The sequence below is a fragment of the Schistocerca piceifrons genome, chromosome 8 (assembly GCF_021461385.2).
Source record: "Schistocerca piceifrons isolate TAMUIC-IGC-003096 chromosome 8, iqSchPice1.1, whole genome shotgun sequence".
NCBI classification, from domain to species: domain Eukaryota; kingdom Metazoa; phylum Arthropoda; class Insecta; order Orthoptera; family Acrididae; genus Schistocerca; species Schistocerca piceifrons.
In genome coordinates, this window is record NC_060145.1 from 465,428,526 (window position 1) to 465,454,355 (window position 25,830).

Here is a 25,830-nt window from a genome sequence, read left to right on the forward strand (position 1 = left end):
CTCCGACGTGTTCCCGTGAAATCGTCAGTTGTGGTTACAGTGGGCATGGGATCATCGAGGTCGGACCGCAGAACAATGTCGCCTGGTCGGATGAATTCCGTTTATTTTAAACCGTGTCGACGGTTGTGGCCAGATAATCTGTCATCCAGGCGAACGGCTTTTCGAGACATGCAGCGCGCCACGGACTCAGGCCGGTGGGAACAGTATTATGTTATGCGGGACATTCACGTGCTCTTCCAAGGGACCTGTGGCAGTAATCGAAGGCTGGTGAGAGATATGCACTACGTGAACTTTATTAGGGACTCACTTGTAACCCCATATGCCTGATGTGTTCAGCGACAGCGGTGGCATTTTCAAGCTGGATAACTGTCTCTGCTACAAGTCAGGATCGTGCTGCAGTGGTTTGAGGTGCATCAAATTCAGCTTTCTGAACCAGATGAAATCCAGTCCGGAAGCTATCGGGTGTCAGATCCGTGCCCACAAACCAATCACCTGTAAATTAGGCCCCCCATGGGCTCAGCATTCATTTGCTGGGTACGGGCTTGGCGATCCCATTTCCCTGAGCTGGGGACTGGTAAGCGACGCCAGTCCTCTTTTATCATAAACTGCGAGCATGCTTCAGAGATCACCGTGCGGCACGGCGGTGGAATGTTGTGTGCTTCTGAGAACGGGCGCCTTGGCTTCACCACCTGGACCACGAGGAAGCCACACACTTCTATAAAAAAAATTTAAAAATGTCATCCCAAAGTGTGTTGCGTGCTCAGGAGGTGAATAGTTGTTGGGTTAAAGCAGTATCTACAGGGAAACGTCTGAGGCACCTGACACCCTTTAATGGTATAAGGCTTGCTTAGGTATGCTCTGCCTGGATCAACACTTGTTTCCCTTAAGTCTCGTGGGATCCCCATGGAACAATTTCATTTAACTACTACTCCTGATGGGACCGGTGTACAGTCAGGTAGTAACTACAAGAACTCATGAAAAAGAGCTCGGTTGATCAGCTCTCCTGAGAAGAAATCTCAGACTCGTAGCACCAGAGCATCAGTGTGCCATAACACCTTCATTTTAATAAAGAGAACAGGGGCAACATTTGGGAAGTTCTCCCATTTTATATTCACAAGTCATTGGAGGATATTGCTGGCTCTCTAAACAGTGTCAACTGAGTTAGTAACGGAACACTTCTAGCTGAAACTGTAAAATATCAAAGCTTCTGGGATGTAAGGACTTAGATGGAAACACAGTCGAGGCTGAGTTGCATAACGCCCTTAACTTTTGTAAAGCCATTGTTACCTGCTCTGATATAATGGAGATGGACCCTGCGGAGTTACGTGAAGAATGCAACGATATGGGCGTCACAGAAATGGAGAACTAATGACCAGACTCAGTGGCACAATGGAAAAACCTGCAGCATTTATTCTAACGTTCAGCATTCTAGAATTACCTGAACACATCCTTGCAGGCTATATCCGTCTTGCCGGCCGGTGTGGCCGAGCGGTTATAGGCGCTTCAGTCTGGAACCGCGCGACCGCTACGGTCGCAGGTTCGAATCCTCCTTCGGGCATGGATGTGTGTGATGTCTTTCGGTTAGGTTTAAGTAGTTCTAAGTTCTAGGGGACTGATGACCTCCCATGTTAAGTCCCATAGTGCTCAGAGCCATTTGAACAATTTTTTTATATCCGTCTCACAGATCGTCCATTTGTTCCTAACCCAATGCAATGCCTCAACTGCAAGGATCTGGCCATACCACCATGTTATGTAATGGAAGGGCTACATGTAGAAATTGTGGAGGCTCAGTACACGAATCAGGACATTCTTGCACACTTCATCCGAAATGTACACACATCAAAACAAGTTTTGCATCACTTTTGTTCCAAGAGTTCCGGATCCTGTACAGAAAATTGGAATAGAGATCAACATAAACATCATTCCCACCCTTTTTATAGCTCATGAAAGCCATACATTGCACGTTGTACCATCATACAGTGAGACCTTCAGAGGTGGTGGTCCAGATTTCTGTGCACTGGATCTCTAATACCCAGTAGCACATCCTCTTGCATTGATGCATGCCTGTATTCGTCGTGACATATTATCCACAAGTTCATCAAGGCACTGTTGGTCCATATTGTTCCCCTCCTAAACGACGATTCGGCGTAGATCCCTCAGAGTGGTTGGTGGGTCACGTCGTCCGTAAACAGCCCTTTTCAATGTATCACAGGCATATTCTTTAGGGTTCATGTCTGGAGAACATGCTGGCCACTCTAGTCGAGCGATATCGCTATCCTGAAGTAAGACATTCACAGGATGTGCACGATTGGGACGCGAACTGTCGTCCATGAAGATCAATACCCCGTCAATACGCTGCCGATATGGTTGCACTATCGGTCGGAGGACGCCATTCACTTATCTTACATCCGTTGTGGCACCTTCCATGACCACCATCGGCTTACGTCGGCCCCACATAATGCCAACCCCAAACAGCAGGGAATCTCCACCTTGCTGTACTCTCTGGACAGTGTGTCTAAGGCGTTCAGGCTGACCAGGTTGCCTCCAAAGACGTCTCTGACGATTGTCTGGCTGAAAGCATATGCGACACTTATCGGTGAAGAGAACTTGATGCCAGTCCTGAGCGGCATCGCCAGGTTATTGGGGCCATCTGTACCTCGCTGCATGGTGTCCTGGTTGCAATTATGGACCTCGCTATGGAGGTCTGGAGTGCAGTTGCGCATAATGCAGCCTATTGCGCACAGTTTGAGTCGTAACACGACGTCCTGTGGCTGCACGAAAAGAATTATTCAACATGGTGGCGTTGCTGTCAGGGTTCCTCCGAGCCATAATCCGTAGGTAGTGGTCATCCACTGCAGTAGTAGCCCTTGGGCAGCCTGAGCGAGACATGTCATCTTCTCCATGTCTGAACAACATCGCTTTGGTTCACTCGAAGACGCTGGACACTTCCCTTGTTAAGAGCCCATCCTGGCACAAAGTAACAATGCGGACGCGATCGAACCGCAGTATTGACCATCTAGGCACGGTTGAACTACAGACAACACGAGCCGAGTACTTCCTTCCTGGTGGAAAGACTGGAAATGATCGGCTGTCGGACCCCCTCCAGTTAACAGGGGGTGCTGATGCTTTGTTGTTACTTCTTTTGGTGTATTTTGTGACATCTCTGAACAGTCAAAGGGACTGTGTCTGTGATACAATATCCACAGTCAACGTCTACGTTCAGGAGTTCTGGGAACTGGGGTGATGCAAATCTCTTTATTAATGTGCGTATAAACTGCTCTGAGGATCACCCAGCGTGAAGTAGAAAGTGTGGGAGACACGTACCCTTTGCTGAACCTCTAATGCCATCAAAGCTATGCAACGTCCAGTTTTTACTACTTCTTTTGCATCAGCCCTCAACAAGCCACTCACCAAGTGTGATGCCTCCACACGAACTGAAATCACAGATTCAAATACGACCACATGCACATGTACCTCTGGGAAAAACTCTACACTCGAACCAGAAACCATCCAGAGGTCGTCAGCGATGGGCTTACAACTGAAGCCACATACCGCTGTCCACCGTCAGAAGCCTACTAAGGCGTCCCCTTAACCCAAGAAAGCAAGTCCTCTGATAAGTAAGGGGAAACGTCCTTCAAAAAGTGGCTCAAAGAAGAAAGTGGTAATGAAACCTTCAGATCGGCGAGCTCTCTCCCTCTCAGGTGGGAATTTTACTCTTGAAGATATTTTTCCAGTTGGAGGAATCGGAGAGCCAGACAGTGGCCAACATTCCTCCTGATTTCCCAGGTAAATCGCGTCTTACAAGGGAGAAAGACAAGATTAACCACCGCTAATCAGTGGCCCCCTGTGCTGCAGTGTAATTTAAATGGATACCAATCACATTTTGCAGAATTACAGCTCCTGGTTCAGGAGAAACCGTGCTGCATCTGCCTGTAAGAAACTCATTTTACAGTCACCAACACACCTGCATTATGGGGTTACTATCTCTACAGGGAGGACGATATTACTGGAGACAGGGCTAAAGGTGGAGTGGCTGTTTTCATTGATGACAGATGTCACTCCTCTGATGTCCCTCTTAAAATGGCCATAAAAGCAGTTGCCGTGAAAGTACTAGCACCATTTAACATCTCAGTGAGTTCTTTATATCTTCCACCTCATGATCCTTTGGATGCAGACTAAAGAACTCTTCCATACACTTCCACACCCATTCTTCCTTTTGAGGGACCTCAGTGCACAAGGTATTCTGTGAGGCTCGGCTATCACTTGCTCCAGTGGTTGAATTACCGAGCGGCTAATCCCTTGTGAGACTATCAGCCTTTTGAAGATGACACAATTTTTTACAGCTCCAGGATCTTTTTCAGCCGTTAACTTTTGTTTTTGCTTCCCAGTAATTGCAGATTCGGTTCAGTGGGCAGTGGCTATAGATTCAGATTCTAGTGACTACATCCCAGTGTGGATCTGTCTGCCGACTCGGACGATGATCGACAGGACACTACGAAAATGGACTATTCAAAGCCAAATTTGTTGCTGTACAGTCAACAGGTTATTTTTGAACAAGAGGACTGTGCACAGGAGACGGTGGCCCATGTCTCTTTAGAGATCCAGTGGGCTGCGAGTCCATCCCCGTGTTTAGCAACCACTTCAGATGACGACCTGTACCTTGACGACTGTCGATTGGCAGGCGAACAGTTATATGGAACTTCAAACACCATCCAACTACCGGAAACTTTCTTGCCTTCAGATCTGCGAAAGCCCATGCGAGACGAGTGTTAAAATAACGGAAGAGGGCTCCCTGGAAGGAACCCACAACTTCCGTTAATCAGTCCTCTTCCACTGTACAAGTTATTAGGCGGATTTCAGGCAAGGACAGTACACATCCCTTTACAGCCTTGTCGAGAAATGGGGTGGTCGTGGACGTGCCTAAAGACATGGCTCAGGTTTGAGATGAATACTTTTGTACAGCCAATGCGTCATCCAGACGAGCTCCTGCATTTCAGGCGTCCCGTAGGACTGCAGAGATACGGAAGCTCCTTTTCTTCTAGCATAATGGGGAAGTCTACAACCTTCCACTCTCCACGTGAGAACTGCAATCAATTGTGACCACAGCCAGAGACACTGGTCCGGGACATGATGAGATTCATTATGCCGTGCTATGTCATCTGCACAGTGAAGCGAAAGGACAGCTCCTCTCTTGTTTCAGTCAGATCTGGTTTGATGGAGAGTACCGCACAATTTATGAGGAGGAAGTATTAACTCCATTCTGGAAACCAGGCATAGACATAGCACCGCTAACAGCTACCGGAGTGTAGCCTTCACCAGTGGTATGGGTAAGACTATTGAACATTTGGTCAACTGCCACCTCATCTGGCTGCTCGAATCCCGAGATCACCTGAGCCGCTCCAAATGTGATTTAGGCGTTACCGTTCCACCCTTGACAACATAATTGTCCTGGAGACGGCGATACAGGAGTCCTTCTTACGCAGAAACCATATGGGTTTTTATGTTTTTTGACTTCAGAAAAGCATAGGACACTACTTGGAGGTACAACATTCTTCATCAACCTCATAAATGGGGACTATGTGAACGTCTGCTGCTTCTTATTGAATCCTTCCACGACGTCCGGTACTTTCGACATTGGTGATGCCTTGTCTGACTGCTATGTTCAAGAGAATGGGATCTCACAATGCAGTATACTCAGCATCACATTATTTGCACTGTTATCAGTAGAATTTCCAGCACAGTTAGTAGCCCTGTCAGATGCTCTTTGTGGATAACTTTGCAGTCTTGTACTCTTCCTCCAATCATACAAAGGCGGCAAGGCAGATGCAGATGATCATCAGGAGGCTGGAAACCTGGGCCAAGACAACTGATTTTCAGTTCCTACCAGAGAAGACTACATGGGTCAATTTTAACCGTGCTCATCAAAGTTTTAACCAACCAGCGCTCACAGTGGGGGACAATATTTTATGTTGACAGGAAAATGTGTGCTTTTTGAGTTTATTACTTGAGTCTGAATTAACATGGCTCCTACATTTGGAAGACCTGAGAAAAATGGCTTACAGCCATGGAATATTTTGCTGTTTCTTGACGGAAATCGTGGGGAGCTGACAGGTCCCATCTATTGCAGTTTTATTGGACATTTGTTGGATCTCGTTTATACTATGGCAGTGTGGTCTGTCCTTCGGTCCATATTTCCTACCTCAAGATGTTAACGCTGTCCACCATGGGGGCATTCAGATATTGACTGGAGCCGTTCGGGTGAGTCCAGTTCACAGTCTGCGTGCAGAGGCTGCTGAACCACCGCTCTCGATTCGGCGACGTATGCTTTTAGCTCGACAGTCATTTAAAACCTCAGCATCACTTCAGTCACTGGCATTTAATGCAGTGGTCCAATCAAACTCTGAACGGCTATTCAGGAATCAGCTCCTTTCGACCAAGCCATTCGGGATACATGCTGCTGACTCACTCACGGACTTGGATCTATCAGACCTGCGAATACGCAGCTAGGTATGGAATGCGTTGCTGCCTTGGTGTCTTGAGATGGGAAACCCATCAAGTACTCGTCGAAACCACGGTTTGTAGAACCAGTGCAGAATTGCGTTGTACAAGTGGAACAACAAGCTTCTAAGTGGGTGGTTTTAACGTTTTGACTGATCGGTGTATTTAACCTCGTACCTTCACGTATACGGCTGCGTTTCAGACTGTAGCCTACATTTCTGGAGGTTGTTCTGACAGTGACTGGCATCTGTCGGCAGGTGGAGCTGGTGGACATGCACTACGGCACGGCCAGCGACCCCGCGCTGGACGCGCCGCTGTTCGAGGACCACCTGCACGAGATCCGCCACTGCCACGCCGTCTCGCGCGGCTGCTTCTTCCTGGTGAGTAGCGCACGCACAGCTGGCTGACTTATAGACAGATGGGGCCCCTCCACGCCCGCACCAACGTGGTGACCAAACCAAAAGTTCTACTGTCACCTCCGTCAACATGTTAGTTATCTAGTAAGTGGATCACAGGACGCTGGGCTGTGATGTTATCCGTGCGTCTGGGTAAGACTACGCATTAACACGGTCCATCAGGTGATAGATAGTGGACGAAAAGCGAGTGAGGGTAGCGATTTGAAGAGCAGAGGGGAAAAAGTGCCAAGGCTCGTGCCGTGGGAAAAAAAAGCTCTTCGACAGTGGGATGGGAAGTAAGAGTAGTAGTGGCTTACTAGCTGCGATAGTACATGCAAGGTTGGATTTGTTAGTATGGGTATCATGCACCGTTACCGTGGCAAGCGATGGCGATGTATCCCAGTTGCTGCAGCCGCTACATTCCTGGAACAATCAAGATCGTTATATAGTAGTGGGAGATCGGCCACAGATCATCTCACTGTCTGGGGGGTGTGTGGAGCTTGTCTGCATGTAGTGTACGGTACGGCTTCCCTGCGTGGTGCCAGTTATTCGGCAGTGTATTCCAGCTGGATATCCAGTAATGGCGTCTGATTAACAGGGGCTCATCTGTACCGTTGTGTTCGCGTGTGTTTGGCAGTAGATGTTAGGTCCTCACTGACTGCCCGTCCCACCTGTCCCACCACCGCTGCCAGTCGCGGCAAATCTCGAGACGGGCCGCTACCACGCGGAACAGCCTCGGGCAGCTGCTGCGCAATGCGAGACTCGGTCATCGTTGTCGCTGTCTCCACCGCGACACGTCTTCTGCGAGGCTGTTTAGCGGCGATTCAGACGCCAGTCTGTTTATGTCCGCGCATCAGAGACGCTCGCCAATCTCGTTTTGTGTAGCGTAAATGACATTTGGGGAGATGCCTGGAAGGAAATGACGTTATCTTCCTTCAGCTAGTTAAAACTTTGAAGTCAAAAATGAAAACTCATATTGTGCTCTTTGGCATCTTAAGCTGTTTCTGACGTGACAGTACTGTGCCTCGCATTGTTTCACATAACAGGGAGGTACCCGAACTGCTATGTAATGCTATAGCACTACATCGGAATGTTCGTCCTATGACGGAATTTATGAATGTGAACGCGTCTGGGTCTGAGCGTTTGTGAAAGTACAGCAAGGCAAATTGTATCACATAGCTGTGAGCTTTCAGTCCAACTGCAAAAAGCAATGCCTCCAAATTTTTTTATGTGAAAACTCTTAAAAATACAATAAAATAAAATTTATTAACATTATTCACCATCATTCAACCTTTTTAAGCCTTCTGCCGCTAGTGAGCAGCAAATTATAACACGTAATATGGCAGTGTGTGAAGTAACTATGACGGTGCGTGAGAAACAGTGTGATGTAATGGAATTTCGAAATCGCAGAATACGTCCACCCATGGAGTACCCTCTCCTTCAACAAGACAACAGTCTCTGTGGTATAACAGGTCACTCAATATTTCTTTTTCTTCAGGATACTTCCTGTTTTGGTCAAACAATCTAGCAAAAAATGATAGTACACATCTCCTTTTGGCAATAGCCCTATAGGTGCTAATACCAGTGAATTAACATGAACTTTTTATTTTTTTAGCTACACTCTCAATAAGTGTCGGCTAGTAATCACTGTTTGCAGCTAATATTTTGATTGTGTTTAGTTCTTATTCAGCATTGGTTCAAAATGGCTCTGAGTACTATGGGACTTAAGGTCACCAGTCCCCTAGAACTTAGAACTACTTAAATCTAACTAACCTAAGGACATCACACACATCCATGCCCGAGCCAGGATTCGAACCTGCGACCGTAGCGGTCGCACAGTTCCAGACTGTAGCGCTGAGAACCGCCCGGCCAGCCCGGCCGGCTATTCAACATTAGTGGAGGACATTGTATGTGACAGCAAATGGTATAAGATGGAATGAGAAGAAGGATACTTCACTGAGGAAGGTAGCATTGGTGCCGTCTGTAAACTAGAACTATCTACTGCTAACGGCGGACGCCCCTGTACTAAACGTCACTCAGTTCTTGTAAGGCCAAATGTTGCGCTGTTGCTCCAGTAAAGGCACCGCACAGCACAACAGAATTCATATAGTGCAGTGATTTCTAGTTACTTTATCTCGTCGTAGGATACAACATCTCACTTAACAAAATATTTCACGGGTGGTAGGGAAAACCTAAAGTCGCTATGAAAGTGGAAGGATAACTTGCTGCACGCGAGGCCGAAGTGTCAAATAACTACACTGCTCGTGGTCACCTCAGACACAGTGTTTGCACTAACAAGCAAAGCTACTGCCTATAGCGTGCGTAAGTATTCCAATCAACTTCAGCTCAAGAATATGTAGGCTTCCCTAAATTCATACAAGATTTTAAATCGGCCCGTATTGTAATCCCTTTAATAATAGACCAAAGCTGGGAAAGCTTTCTGATTTGTGAAAAAACAAGAAAAGAAAGAAAAGAAAAATCGTTAAAATACAAAGGCTCAAATGGCAAAAGAATTCCGCAAATGACACACACAAGTCGTTCAGTTGTTTAACTTCCTGAGATGGTATAAAATGGTACAAATGTCTCTAAGCACTATGGAACTTAACATCTGAGGTCATCAGTCTCCTAGGCTTAGAACAACTAAAACCTAACCAACCTAAGGACATCACACACATTCATGCCCGAGGCAGGATTCGAACCTGCGACCATAGCAGCAGCGCGGTTCCGGACTGAAGTGCCTAGAGCAGCTAGGCCACAGCGGCCGGCTAGTTGGTTTAACGTCTCTGTGCGTAGGCGAGCGAACATAAGCATATCCTATATTGAATGCATGATTATTTACTTCATAACGTTCTCTTAAGTGAAACTAAATTCATTACATACGAATATATTATGCAGCAGTTCCTTCTTGTAAAAGAAAACTTCTGACTTACTCGAGATAACTCGTAATAAAGTACCTTTCAAAATAAAATTTCCGGCTGTTGTGGCCGAGGGGTTCTAGGCGCTTCAGTCCGGAACCACGCGCCTGCTACGGTCGCAGGTTCGAATCCTGCCTCGGGCATGGATGTGTGTGATGTCGTTAGGTTAGTTTGGTTTACTAAGTTCTAATCCTAGGGGACTGCTGACCTCAGATGTCAAGTCACATAGTGCTTAGAGCAATTTGAACCAGTTTTGAAATAGAATGTTGTCTCTATGTCAGTCAAAACTAATTCCGTCAAAGTATCAGTACAGTCTACGACACTCCGGCTCTTTTTTGTTGTCTTCTACGTTTTCAGCGCGCTATGCGGCACGGCATTAACGCTGTTGAGTTCGGCGAGATCTTGTGAAAACAAAAGCGAATCGTAACTGTTTATATTAGTATACAGAATGGTTTTTACAAATGGGAACGTCTATAGCGCAATAAATTGCAGCAACAGTAAGAAGCAGACACCACATTTGTCTTTTCTTAGGCTTCCTAACGACGCTAGGAGATGTGAACCGCTACATTTCACAACAGTTTATTTTCGATTTTGTTGTAACCTTAAGATATTTACTGGAGACAGTGGTGATCTTTAAGAACATCGTGTTCTTTAAGAATAAAGCAACTGCTAGTAAACACCAGAAGACCTGACCTTTTCCAGAAATACATCGTGTGTTCAGAAATGTGAAGTTTTCTTCACTACACTTCCAATCAAATCCAGTCAAATCAGTGAATGTGGAACATGGGAAACCTGTATGGAATGAAATACCTACATTGTTTAACGTAGTAGATAAGTTACCACATCTGTAGCTCAAGAACAAGCCACATACACGTGATAATAAAATAACGAAAGCAATAAAACTGTTTCTCAACACAGAAGAAACCAGTTCCACAGATGTTGCAGCATCTGAGCAACAAACGCAAAAAGTCTTGAACACATCCGCTTTTGAAGGAAAAGAAATTACATTTACAAAAAAAATATTTATTTATGTATCAGAAAGTCAATATCGGCCGGTGTGGCCGATCGTTCTAGGCTCTTCAGTCTGGAACCGCGCGACCGCAACGGTCGCAGGTACAAATCCTGCCTCGGGCATGGATGTGTGATGTCCTTAGGTTAGTTAGGTTTAAGTAGTTCTACGTTCTAGGGGACTGATGACCTCTGATGTTAAGTCCCATTGTGCTCAGAGCGATTTTTGAAGAAAGTCGAGTGAAGTGGAAAAGAGTACGAAACATTAGTCTCCCTACAAAGCTGTTACGTGTCAAGGAAAATACCTGTCATAATAAGGACAGACAACAATAGAAATATATTCTTCTTATGCATGAAATGTGTGTTTATATTCTCTTACTTTCAGAGAAGTAAGCTGCAATCATGCGTATATTCGAAAGTATTAAGTTGCTGCTTATATCACTGAGTCAGTGAGATTCGGCTGCTTTTACACGTATTTCATGATCATTCGTGAGTCTTATAATTTCAAATACTTTGAAAGCAAAAATGTAATAATTATTTCGCTAATTAACTAGAAAAACAATTAAAAACTAACTTTAATTTTATGGCTTCTTTCTCGATGCTTGGGGCGCTAGTATCGCACCGGCTGTCACACCTGTGAGTGTCGCGACTGTATATGTTAGACTGTGGTATCAGTTATTTAGTCTGCTTAAAATAGTCAATCGCTAACTTTGGATCGTTGCTTCCGACTTGAAGTTTCTAACTGTCACAATATTAATATATAAGCTTTGGTAGATGTTGTAACAATTCAAAATAGTTATCTCAGAACACTCTCACTAATTCTCTTTTCAAGTAAAAACACAGTAATATCATGTAACCAGATTGAATGCCGTAAGTTAATTATCAAACGAAATCATTACCTTTGTCTTCCAAAGATAAACTCTCTCTTCAAATTTTCGTAATATTTTATTACTTCGCACCAAACTGAATAATACCAATCACTATCACATAATATTATGCAATTATAAGGTAGATTTCATTATGTTTCTGCCACCGTAGCAGCTCTTTTATTCAATAAACTCAAACTACATCAGAGTTTCGTAGAATTTAATACACGGTAAGAAGAAAAAGAAAAAGAAAGAATCCGAAATGCCACCGCCACCTTGGACCATAAACTTACATTGTCCGACCCAGGTAGCTGAGTAGTCAGCGCGACGGAATGTCATACCTGACTGCCAGGGTTCGATTCCCGGCTGGGTCGGAGATTTTCTCCGCTCAGAGACGGTGTTGTATTGCCCTCATCACCATCATTTCATCCCCATCGACACGCAAGCCGCCGATGTGACGTCAACCCGAAAGACTTCCACCAGGCGAACGATCTACCCGACGGGAGGCCCTAGCCACGCGGCATTTCCATTACCTTACACTAACATCCATTCAGAAATTACAAAGCTCGATGCCTCAATAACCACACAATCCAGTAACATAAACCTGCAACCAAGTGCGAAACTACAAACTAACAATTTATCACAGGTAATGGGACGATTTCGATACCATAAAATATCACTCCAATAGCCAAAACTAGCTCTTGGACTGTTATTCTAAAAATGTAGCCCTTCATGACAAAAAAAAGAAAATAGTATACCCCCCACAAACACAAAATCTCACAAATCACCCGTGCCACAGCTAAGATATTTCGTAAGAGCGAAACACTGTTTTTAATCATACGTCTTCCCGTGATAACATTCTAAGTCACTAAAATCCGCGGTAGTCATGAGCATCTTGACTCACCACACTGCAACTCCAAACTCTCCTGAACTACAGCCTATGATTAGCGATACACGCAGTTCTCCAACGAAATTACGCTAAGCTCTCTTGCAGCCATAGCGAACAACTCCCTAGCCTCCACGGGAAATAGGGAACCACCAAAACTGGCAAACGGGCAACGCAGCTTCGACTTTTGAGAACCATTATTTATTAGAATCAGCCGTCAGTGATCTCGTGTAGTGACCAGCTGCTCTGCAGTGTCGTAACATCTCTGGAGTCGGCGCTGTCCAGTAGCTCATTTCTGATACGTCTTACGTTCTCACAGTGGATTAGATACACCGATGGTGGATATAGAACAAGTTCACATACATACAATTAACATCTTACATATAGGATTACAGTCATACCGCAGCGGCATTGTCCACGCTAGTGACGACGAATCCTTTGGACGTGCTTGACGCAGCACGGACTGGAATGTAGGAGAGTGGTTGGTTGCAAGAGCGGAATGGGGACTGGTAAGGTAGCGGTAGTAGCGAAGTGGTGTGTGTATGCTCATCTTAAGAGTGTGGGCCATGGCCTTGGTTCGAATTTCCAGCAGTCGTAGGTATATTCTTTGTCTTGGTACTTTCCTTTCTCCAGTGGAACTCTCAGGCTGTGAGTTTAGCTTCAGAAACTGGACTAGTGCTAGTAGGAATCGTATCTGAAGGCTATAAACAAACTAAATTATGTACATAGATAGTTCATCCATCTCGGAATGCCAGCCGGAGTGGCCGTGCGGCTCTAGGCGCTACAGTCTGGAGCCGCGAGACCGCTACAGTCGCAGGTTCGAATCCTGCCTCGGGCATGGATGTGTGTGATGTCCCTAGGTTAGTTACGTTTAAGTAGTTCTAAGTTCTATGGGATTGATGACCTCAGAAGTTGAGTCCCATAGTGCTCAGAGCCATTCGAACCATTTTGAACCATCCCGGATATCGAGAATCTCAACGATTTTGGTCTTTCCTTGATATCGATATTAGAAAGGAAACGGTCTCGGGAATTCCAAACAATTCGAGAATGTTTTAATTCTCAGTTGTAGGTCTTTGATGAGTGACTTTGAGAGTATGTAAACATGTGACGTAGACCTTTTGGTTAAATGTTTTACACCACCAAGGGACTACGTAACTTACTATGTGACATACTTTGCAAATTCATATGTCTGACCGGACGTGCAGATGGACAAGAAAGTGATCCTGTAAGAGTTCCGTTTTTACAGATTGAGGCACAAAAACCTGAAAACTTGTTGATGGCAACAAAAGACAAAAACTGTTTCTGGCCTAATTTTGCTAGGGTAATTATAACTTAAAACATATTTAAGTTTTACGCCCACACATAGCAGGGTGATGCAGAATGGTTAAACATACCGAGGTGCGGTTTCTGCTAAGTTATAGCGGAAAATATGGCGAATTCCTGACGTTCACAAGTAACTCTTTAACTTTATAGTCGCCGAATTACTACACCATTTTTGTTTTCTGTAATGGATCTATATACTTGCATTTTGCGGCATCTAAAAGATGCTTCTAAGAGAACTTCAACGACATAATACGTTGAAAAGCCAAAATATTATGATCGCTGCCCAGGGCGACGTTGGATGTATTGTGGTGGCGTTGCAAGCACGAGATGCGGTAGCAAAAGTATGTAAGCGGAGCGGAAACGGACGGGGGATCACCCTAGCAAGCCCAAATTGGGACATCCATTTAGATAAGGAACTTTGATAAAGGGCGGATTATTACCACGAAGAGCCTGTGAACGTGTATCTCCTAAACGGCGAAGTTGGTTGAATGTTCACATACTAATGTCGTGAGCATCTACGGAAACAGGTACAAGGACAGTGAACCTACCAATAGGTGCTAAATGGTTTGACCTCCTCGATTCTTAACAGACATGGGGTTTCGGAGGCTTGTCTGCCTTGTGAATGTAGGATAGATGGTGATCTGTGGCATCTCTGCAGAAAAAAGAGCACATTACTGGTGCACACACAAGTGTTTCGGAGCACATCGTTCATCGTACATTGTTGAACATGGGAATCTATAACAGACCAACCATACATGTTCACATGCTGACCCAACGACATTGTCAATTACGATTGCAGTGGTCACGGAACCATCGTAATTCGACCGTCGATCAATGGGGACGTTTCGGCTCTTCGGATGAATCACATTTTAGCAAAAATAGGCCGATGGTCATCTCCATAAATGCTGTCATCGAGATGAACGACGATTCTAAAGTGCAGCGCGCATCGGACGCAGGCTGGAGGGAGCCGTATTATGTTACGGGAGACATTCTTCTGCCCTTTGATGGGCGCTGTGGTTGTGGTAGTAATCGAAGAGACGCTGCGAGCCACATGCATCCCACCATGCTTGACGCCTTCCCAGACGGTGACGTCATCTTTCAGAAATATATTTCTGCGTCTCTGGGAGGCAGAGCCGTGCCAAAGTGGTTTGAGGAGCTAATGTCTCGGGGTCCAGTTTCTCCATATGTAAATCATAAGGAACCATGTTTTTAGCTATCGGGTGCTATCACCTTCTGTGCCAATCAGAAGAGTTATTTACGCAAATCACATGACATGTGCGTCGACATCTAATGCCACTTACCTCCACAAAGCTACCAACTGGCTGTCGGTTCCTGATGCGAAGAATCAGTAAAGTACTTCGTTCCAAAGTCGGACAAACAACCTTTTAGGCATGTGGTCATAGTGTCTTGGCTCATCAGTATATGTATTGGACTTGATCAAAGATTATCGAGATACAGATTTCAAACCACTGTCCCGTCTTCCGCAATGGAGGTTCCAAAAACATCTGCCTTGTTGTAACAAACGTAGGCGACCACGTGACGTAGGTACGGATCTTGTGTTTCGCCTGCGCGTTTGAAGCCCATCGTTCTGCGTTCTCCTGTCCTATCAATGAGATAAATTGCTGGTAATGCTAATAAGACATTCACAATGTACGCAGCTGTCGAAAAAGTTAATATCGTTTACGGTGAATGTCGCCAAACTCACAGAGAAGGACGGCGGCTGTATGTTGAAGACCGTCGAGAGCGTGTCAAGCATTCACGACCTTTCTGCACAGACTTCATAAAAAAGTTCTAGGAACTGGAAGTGTGGAGAATAAGATCCGCCGAGGAAAAAGTAGAGGAATTGATGAACTAAATGAAACAAACATTTTAGCAGTAGCAATACCTAAAAAATCACTAAAAGGCATTTCGGAATTGTGAGAGACATCAAACAAACGAGCTGTTGCAGTCACCCCTCAGGTGAGGATTTTTTAGTGGTCATGGATGCTGAGCAGGAGAGGCGGTGACGCAACAGATGGAAAAGGCTGAGCTTGGAAGCTGGTGAGAATATACCTCATACACTGAAAGGCGTCAATGAAGCCACATTTTTCTCTAAACATATTCATTATTTGCGATTCTACAGAGCAGCTCGTATTCTGCGGCGCGGCACACACTAGTGTGGCAAGGAATGTGCGCGCTGCGCTGCGTCAGCTGCGGACCTGGCGTTGGTCAGTACCCAGCTGGGATGTTGTGCGGGTAGCCAGAACAGGAGTCTGCAGGCGCAAGCCTACAATGGCTCGCCAGTAGCTCGTGCCCCCCACCCCCTCTGACCACCAGCCACCACAGCACTCTTGAAGACGGATGTGTGCTTAAGCAGGTGCCAGCAGTATACATGGGCGCCGGTGTGATGAAGGCGGCAGCCCAGGACCCAAGTCAGCGACAAAGTGTACAGCAAAGGAGACCGTCCTCTGTTCAGTTGGTTGGTTGGTTGGTTGTGTGGGGAAGGAGACCAGACAGCGAGGTCATCGGTCTCATCAGATTAAGGAAGGACGGGAAAGGAAATCGGCCGTGCCCTTTCACGGGAACCATCCCGGCATTTGCCTGGAGCTATTTTAGGGAAATCACGGAAAACCTAAATCAGGATGGCCGGACGCGGGATTGAACCGTCGTCCTCCCGAATGCCAGTCCGGTGTGCTAGCCACTGCGCCACCTCGCTCGGTCAGTTGTCTCGGCCAACAGGTTGCAAGCGGTAGTTTCCAGTCACTTGGTATGGTTCTCCACCAGTGGATGGCTCAGGCTCATCAATATCTTCCATTAGTCACGGTGGTGACAAAACTCCAGTGGCAGCTTCAAGTTGCCATGGCAATGTACACCCAAAACTCCGCATGACATTAGAAACAAAAACAGACTGAACACTTTATCTCCTGGCGCTCATGTACGAAGAATAAACAACACATACAGGTAACATACAACCACCAGCACTGCCATTCACAATCAGCAGAACCACCCACTAACACACAGACAAGCAAACTTCAAATTCATACTCCACTTTACACAATGGTTGATACCTACTTGATACAGAAGTAGACTAAAAAGTAAGTAAACAGACAAGGAACAAACAAACCACACGCACACAAACGTCCCATGAAAGCACAGAATGTCTCTTCACACACAAAATGACCACAAACAAGGAAAAACACAGCAAGAACACACTGACGAAACAAAATGGCATGTACTCTTCTACAATAACACAATAGTTCACAGAATAGGCACCATTTTAAGGAAACAGAAACGTCAACTATGTTACAGAACAGGCAACAAAACACGGAGAAGACGCAGAACACAGGAAACACCCAGAGATAAATTCAACAGAACTTAAATTCAACTCTTGTCAATCAGTATACACAGGGAACACATGCAGGATCTTCAAAACAAGATATTCGGAACTCCTCAGCGTTTTAAAAAGCCGCATCTCCCATAACACATTTACGGACCACCTACTAGCCCGCAACCATCACCCAAATAAAATAAACACATATTTAAAAATCTAAAACTCTGTCACAGCCTATACTATAATTTTTCAACAGAAAAAAACTTTTGCATACGGAAGGCGTTAGCAGGAGGGGAAACAGATTATAAACGATTGCACTACACAATGTAATGTCACACTCCTTAACACATTAAAGGAACTGTACAGAACAGACACCACAAACAGGAAAACTCTCTCTCTCTCTCTCTCTCTCACACACACACACACACACACACACACACACACACACACACACACAAGTGACAGATACAGTGTATGCTATGTTCAGATTTGGGCCATACTGCTATGAAAACACGTGAACATCAACAACGTTAACATTGCATTTTGGAAAGTGGAAAACTCGTATTTGCAGCTGAAGTTCCGCAAAACGTGTTTGACCTTTGTGTGTAGATTTCAACAAGAGATAACAACGCAGATGAGAAACGATATTTGGAAACCAACTGTTAGTAATCGCAAAATATAGAGAAGCAATACGTTCTCATAACTAAATTATGTTTAGAGATAAAAATATTTGTTAACACAGCAACCGAACTCATAGGAACACCTTAAAGTGCACATAACAAGCTGTATCCAGTAATATACAAACGGCTCTACTTAACCCAGTAATGCAGGAAAATCGAGGTAATGATAGTACGTGTTTTCACCTAATTTCGTTTGAATAATTATGATTTAAAACATGTTTTACAATTTACAGAACTGGATAAGGAATGCCAACTGACGAAAGCACAAAGTTACTGAAACATCTTTGGGTTTATATAAAAATCACTTGTTTGCGTAACAGGTGGATCTCATATCCAGTAACTTTGTTTTGCAAACACAGTTACTGGAAGAGCTACAAAACCGAATGAATAATTACATTCTTTTCCGAAAATTTTACATTACAATCTCTCGTCTATCTGTTGAAGAGTTCCTGCTGTTATCCACAATTTTTTCCGTACATCTGCTTCTGTATTTAGAATTTTATATGAGTGTTCTTCTTGGGGATGTACATTCCTCTTTCACTTTACTGTCTACCGTGATATTCAGCATTGCAATATCTACTCTGTCAGAGAGCTTCAAACGTTCGTCATCATTCTGCACTATTTTAATATCACATTTTCCTGCAAGCTGGTCTTTTCTTCCTATAGTCTGAAATATTAGCCTTGTATTGAACATCTCTTGATTGTGATATGAATCTTCTTCTGTTCCTCGGCACGCCTTACAAGTATCGGATTTTGGAATCGGTGTAATCTTGCTGGTAGCTTCCCATGTCTCCACACCTTTTCCTCTTCCTGTGATTCTGAATAGCTGAAATTTATTACAGACTCAGAAGTCTTTCTCCTCTCTCATTTTTGTAGCCGACCATCGAGAGCTTATGATGACGATAAGAGAAACGAGCGATCATCGAAACGAATTGTTTAGCATGTACATCAGCTGAGGTGTAGACGGGAGCTTAGAAACACAGTGTGATGCACTGACGAAGTTAAAAACTATGAATGGTTACGTTTTGCTGTTCTACTTCATCGTCAGATCTTTTTAATTTCCTTCCGATATGATGGATGCTTTACCTTTAATGTAAACAGTAGTACCATTTCACCCCAGAAACGTTATTTCCAATATCTGCATTCAAAAATTTCGTTATATGGAATCACTCGAACTTAATTATCTTGCCCATTAACATCAGCATTGAAATCGTTCATATAGGAATCTCTCTCTCTCTCTCTCTCTCTCTCTCTCTCTCTCTCTCTCTCTCTCTCTCTCTCCCCCTCTCCCTCTCCCTCTCCCTGTCTCTGTTGTCTAAATGACGTCATGATAGTAAAAATCAAAATGAAAGATACAAATCTCTTACGAAATGAAAATTTAACGAGGTGTAGATGAAGTGTACAAGTTTATGCGGGCTCTCTTTTAATGGACTCATTTCGGTCCCTATGGCGCTTTTATGAGCGTTGCGCCATAGAGACATAATAACACAGCGTGCTACGGTTTTATTTGGTGCACTAAATGCACCCACATTGCAGCGAACGACGATACCGCCAGATAAAATGGAACAGCTTTCATTGGTGAGCAACCAATCAAACGGAAAACTATTTCCTACTTCCTCGCATCAAATTTCAGACTGCAGCTCCGTCTGATATCGGTATTTGCACACGGCACACGATGTTATAGCGTTCATTCATTCTTAGTTAATGGATCACACAGACTCGTATTTACAAACTTTCCAAAGAGAGCGATCCAACCGACAGGCCGCTACTTGTGGAGTTTTCCGTTTGGACTATTTGTCATGTAATACACCGCTCAGGCCGGATCCACTTCATGTGATAGAAAATATTTAATTGCTTGCGTCACCATCAACATCTGACTAGATGCCAAATCTCATGCTACAATATTTTAGGACTCACTTATGGAGGATGTAAGGTCACCTAGATCGTATTGCATGAAGTTAAAAAACGAACAATTCAAAAAATAATAGTAAACACACATGCCATTAGCGGCGAGCACAGGGACATAGACGTATGTTAAGGTTTTTTTAATTTTTTGTCATAATTTGTTTAATTTGTCATCAGTTTTCTTTGATGCGGCTCACCACGAGTTCCTCACCTGTGTCAACCTCTTCGTCTCAGGCCGGCATTTGCAACTAGCACCGCTAATTATTTGTCTGATTTATTTTAGTCTCTGTCCTCATTTCGTGTGTCCCTTCATCTTGTCAACGTTGTTCACTTGTTCCTCTGCTCCCCGGCTGTGCTGAGAGACTCCTCCTTTATTACCTCATCAGTCCACCTTATTTTAAAATTTCTTACATGCCACCACATATCAAACGTTTCGATTTATTTCTTTTCTGAATTTGCCACAGTCCGTGATTCATTACGATTGTAAACGCATAGCCTCAGAAATTTCTTCCTCAGGTTAATGTCTCTGTTTAATACACTACTGGCCATTAAAATCGCTACAACAAGAAGAAATGCAGATGATAAACGGGTATTCACTGGACAAATACATTATACTGGAACTGGCATGTGATTTCATTTTCACGCAATTTGGATGCACAGATCCTGAGAAATCAGTACCCAGAACAACCACCCCTGGCCGTAATAACGGCCATGATACGCCTGGGCATTGAGTCAAACAGAGCTTAGATGGCGTGTACTGGTACAGCTACCCATGCAGCTTCAACACGATACCACAGTTCATCAAGAGTAGTGACTGGCGATTTGTGACGAGCCAGTTGCTGGGCCACCATTGACCAGACATTTTCAATGGGCCAGAGCAGCAGTCGTACATTTTCTGTATCCAGAAAGGCCCGTACAGGACCTGCAACATGCGGTCGTGCATTATCCTGCTGAAATGTATGGTTTCGCAGGGGTCGAATGAAGGGTAGAGCCACGGGTCGTAACTCATCTGAAATTTAACGTCCACTGTTCAAAGTGCCGTCAATGCGAACAAGAGGTGACCGAGACGTGTAACCAATAGCACCCCATACCATCACGCCGGGTGATACGCCAGTATGGCGATAACGAATACACGCTTCCAATGTGCGTTCACCACGATGTCACCAAACACGGATGCGACCATCATAATGCTGTAAACAGAACCTGGATTCATCCGAAAAAATTGACGTTTTGCCATTCGTGCACCCAGGTTCGTCGTTGAGTACACCATCGCAGGCGCTCCTGTCTGTGATGTAGCGTCAAGGGTAACCACAGCCATGGTCTCCGAGCTGATAGTCCATGCTACTGCAAACGTCGTCGAACTGTTCGTCCAGATGGTTGTTGTCTTGGAAATGTCTCCATCTGTTGACTCAGGGATCGAGACGAGGCTGCACGATCCGTTACAGCCATGAGGATAAGATGCCTGTCATCTCGACTGCTAGTGATACGAGGCCGTTGGGATCCAGCACGGCGTTCCGTATTACCCTCCTGAACCTACCGATTCCATATTCTGCTAACAGTCATTCGATCACGACCAACGCGAGCGGCAATGTCGTGATATGATAAACCCCAATCGTGATAGGCTACAATCCCCCCTCGATCAAAGTCGGAAACCTGGCAGTACGCATTTCTTCTCCTTACACGAAGCATCACAACAACGTTTCACCAGGCAACGCCGGCCAACTGCTGTTTGTATATGAGAAATAGGTCGGAAACTTTCCTCATGTCAGCACGTTGTAGGTTTCGCCACCGGCGCCAACCTTGTGTGAGTGCTCTGAAGAGATGATCATTTGCATATCACAGCATCTTCTTCCTGTCGGTTAAATTTCGCGTCTATAGCACGTCATCTTCGTTGTGTAGCAATTTTAATGGCCAGTAGTGTATTAGTACATTTCGCGTGGGCAAGAATGCCTTCTTAGCCTCTGCTAGTCGACTTTTTATGTTCTCTTTGCTCCGTTCATCATACGTATGTTTCTTGGTTACTCCATCTTCGGGGAGTGCTATTTCCGTAACTGGAAGCCGGTGCAGGTGCTAACAACAATTTACTAAGCTCCTCACCATTTTCGTCCTTCATATACATGCCACTCTCAAGTAGATCTGAAACTGCCATTCAAAATGCAAAATATGTCGAATATAGGGAATTGAAATTCAATAAAGGAAAAAAAAAAAAAAAAAAAAATCACGCTCTCTGAGAGAGAAATATAATTGTTTCCCCTGTCTGCTCCGTATGTATTTTTATTCGCTTCATCATCCCTCTGTTGTTTGTTTTCATTTCCCCATTTTCTTTTCACCTTGTTACTCAATGAGTCCCCAATTTTATCGCCTGTTTTTTATTATTATTTATTCTCCTGCTCTTTGTCAGAAAACCTGTAGGCTGCAGAGCGGCGTCCTAAGCTGCTGCCAGCCCGCCCCCTTCGGGGGGAATTGAAATTCAATAAAGGAAAAAAAAAAAATATATGTCGAATATAGAAATATTTTATTTAATATGAGATGGAATGCCACGCTTAGACACGCAAAGTGGAAACGCAGAAGGAAAATATAACTTGCATTGCGCTGTAGAGAAGCAGTGGCAAATGGTAAAAGAAAAGTAAGCGCGGGGTGGATTTTTAGTTACATGTCCAATGACAAAGTGAGAAAAATGTGCGTGTTAAGATTGTGGACACGTTAAACGTATTGGCATACTTTAGCTTTAAGAAAAGTTATACCCTGACATGTTTGATATTTCAGTTTTGATGCTTTTCCAGGGAATGGTTGGTACTAAGTTCGAGATTCAATAAAAGTAAACTCCTGGCGGGTCCATCGGTTCCAATAGAGCGCCATGTCATCCGCTTCCGGTGGTGTCATTGGATGCGGTATCGAGGGGCGTTGGTTCAGCACACCACTTTCCCATCCGTGGTCCGTTTTCGTGACTTTTTTCGATTTAATAAACATGTAAAATAGTTGCAGTGGACAGGGCGTGAAACTCGAGATTAAAGTTACGTCCACTGGCGTGCGAAAGTACAATCATGGGGAACTGTGGAGGTCGCTAACGTAGTTGGACGCATCTTTACCTGCTTACAAAATCGTATTTACAAACATTTACGTTCAGATACTGACTCGCGGAGTAATTTGAAAGGAAATTCGAAATAACGGGAACAGCAGGTGTCCAAGAAATTGGTGTCTCTTAATTTGCATTGTTCGCTGTCCGTCTTTACCCGTAAATTTCCGTATCGTCATACACACACACACCATATATATATATATATATATATATATATATATATATATATATATATATATATATATATATATATATATTAAAGCAGTAAAATACGGCGACCTGAAAAACTTCAGGGACAGGTGCTCAACGAGCAACGAATACTAAGCAACACTAGTTTCTTGGAGAGCTGCCGTTCCCGTTATTGCGAACTTCCTACAAAGTTATTGAGCATATCCATAACTGTATCTGGATGTTCGTATACACACTTTCGTAAGCAATGAACCATGTATCCAACCTACGCCAGCACCCTCCACAGTTCCCAGTGGTTTACTCTTGCTTTTACATACTAGAGGTCGTAATTTTACACTTAACTTGCACGCCGCGTCCATTGTAACTATTGTATTCTTTTATTAAATCTAGAAGTTATTATTAGCCTTTTATTTGTGAAACATACAACCCGAAATTTCAGACATGTCACTACAATTTTTCTTAAAGCTAAACTATTCCACTACTTTCTGTCTATCGAATTGTGCAGTTTTTATCATCTTCAGACGGCTATTTTCCTCACGATGTCGTGAGGCATATGAATTTTTCAATCTAACTGAGTTTTAATTTTCCTGATATTTGACGCTACCGAGCGAGGTGGCGCAGTGGTTAGACACTGGACTCGCATTCGGGAGGACGACGGTTCAATCCCGCGTCCGGCCATCCTGATTTAGGTTTTCCGTGATTTCCCTAAATCACCCCAGGCAAATGCCGGGACGGTTCCTCTGAAAGGGCACGGCCGACTTCCTTCCCCATCCTTCCCTAATTCGATGAGACCGATGACCACGCTGTCTGGCCTCCTTCCCCAAACAACCAACCAACCAACCATTTGACGCTACTTCTCTACAGCGCAGTGTAGGTTATATATTCGTTCTGCATTTCTACTGCACGTATCTAAGCTCTGTGTTTAATCTTCTGTCAAGTAACAAAATGACTAACAATCACAGCTATTACGAGGAATATGTTTTTAGCTTGATTAGTTTCTCCAAATATGCAAGGCCAAACTACCCATTAATGTCTACTTTCCCCAGAGCAGCAGGTCAGGTATTGAAACACAGACTTGCTGACATAAAATGGATAGTTGTAAGTAGGCTGTTTAGGTTTTTTTATTGGTAACGCCACCTGTGTGCAGTCTGTGGCTAGTTTGCATTGTTGTCTGCCATTGTAGTGTTGGGCAGCGGCAGATGGATGTGAACAGCGCGTAGCGTTGCGCAGTTGGAGGTGAGCCGCCAGCAGTGGTGGATGTGGGGAGAGAGATGGCGGAGTTTTGGGACGTTTCATATGGCGACCAATCTCTACCAGGACTACAGTGGGTCTGCTCTGTGATGACCTACCTACCAATACTCTTCAAAATTACGACTGACTCTGCTGTGGGTTTGCTCTGTTGTGGCCCATTACCTGTATGCATGTCAAGAGTCAGCACTGTCTTTCCGTTGGAACGACAACACTACTTCTTCAAGATTGCATGGAAATCCACTACTTCCGTTCCGTGTGCATTTTCTTCTACTGCTCAGACTTTGAGAAAAACACTACTATTTTACCGTGATGAACGATCAGGACTGTCTTTATAGACTGTGAGAAAATTTGAGCTCTTGACCAACATTGTATCAATAAGTGTGTGCATTTGATTTCTTTGTTACTGTAATTATGAAAAATTTTTTCAAATCTGTATTGGCCACTGCCCAAACCAATTTGTAAAATTTTTTGTGGGGAGCATGGGGGCTATGCAAGTAGGCTGTTTAGGTTTTTTTATTGGTAACGCCACCTGTGTGCAGTCTGTGGCTAGTTTGCATTGTTGTCTGCCATTGTAGTGTTGGGCAGCGGCAGATGGATGTGAACAGCGCGTAGCGTTGCGCAGTTGGAGGTGAGCCGCCAGCAGTGGTGGATGTGGGGAGAGAGATGGCGGAGTTTTGTAATTTGTCATGAACTGCTATATATATATATTATGACTAGTAAGGTAAATACATTGTTTGTTCTCTATTAATATCTTTCATTTGCTAACTATCCCTATCAGTAGTTAGTGCCTTCTGTAGTTTGAATCTTTTATTTAGCTGGCAGTAGTGGCGCTCGCTGTATTGCAGTAGTTCGAGTAATGAAGATTTTTGTGAGGTAAGTGATTTCTGAAAGGTATAGTTTAATGTTAGTCAGGGCCATTCTTTTGTAGGGATTACTGAAAGTCAGATTGCGTTGCGCTAAAAAAAATATTGTGTGTCAGTTTAAGCACAGTCTTGTATAAATTCTTCAAAGGGGACGTTTCATAGTCTATACTAATAAACGCAGTGCACTTCGCAGTGCAGTTACGACCTTGCAGAAACAATCAGGTAGTATAACATGTGATATGCTTGTGGGAAGACTCTTAGACGCAAAGTCAGAACACCTGACACAATGAAATGGGTAGATATTAAGTTTCCAGTTATGACAATACCTGTACCTGTAGCCAACATATTTGGCGTCAATGGCAGTTTCAGATCCACTTGAATATGGCCTGGATGTGAACGCAACAAAATTGTTAGCTTTGCCTAAACTTTCAGAAAAGAGTCTCAGGAATTCTTCTAGCAAGGTAGCTAGACTGTCGTTTGCATTGAATGCAGACACTGACAACACATTGTCCTGAATATTAAAACGAAAGAAGTCAAAAGAATCAAGACTAGATATGTTCTAAAAATCGCTTGATTGTAGCACTGTAAAAGTCACTGTTCACGTAAGTGAGCGATACATGGCGAGCAAGGTATAAATTCTGAGAACGGTAATGTGTTGTCCT

General features: G+C 44.2%; 1 protein-coding gene across 1 annotated transcript in view; it reads left to right on the top strand.

Moving 5' to 3' along the window:
- Positions 1-25,830, top strand: part of LOC124712462 (protein qui-1) — a 1,341,285-nt gene that overhangs the window by 413,621 nt on the left and 901,834 nt on the right. Inside the window, exon 4 of the mRNA XM_047242758.1 lies at positions 6,756-6,878. Within this exon, the coding sequence (XP_047098714.1) occupies positions 6,756-6,878 (123 nt within the window). The remainder of the gene's footprint in view (positions 1-6,755; positions 6,879-25,830) is intronic.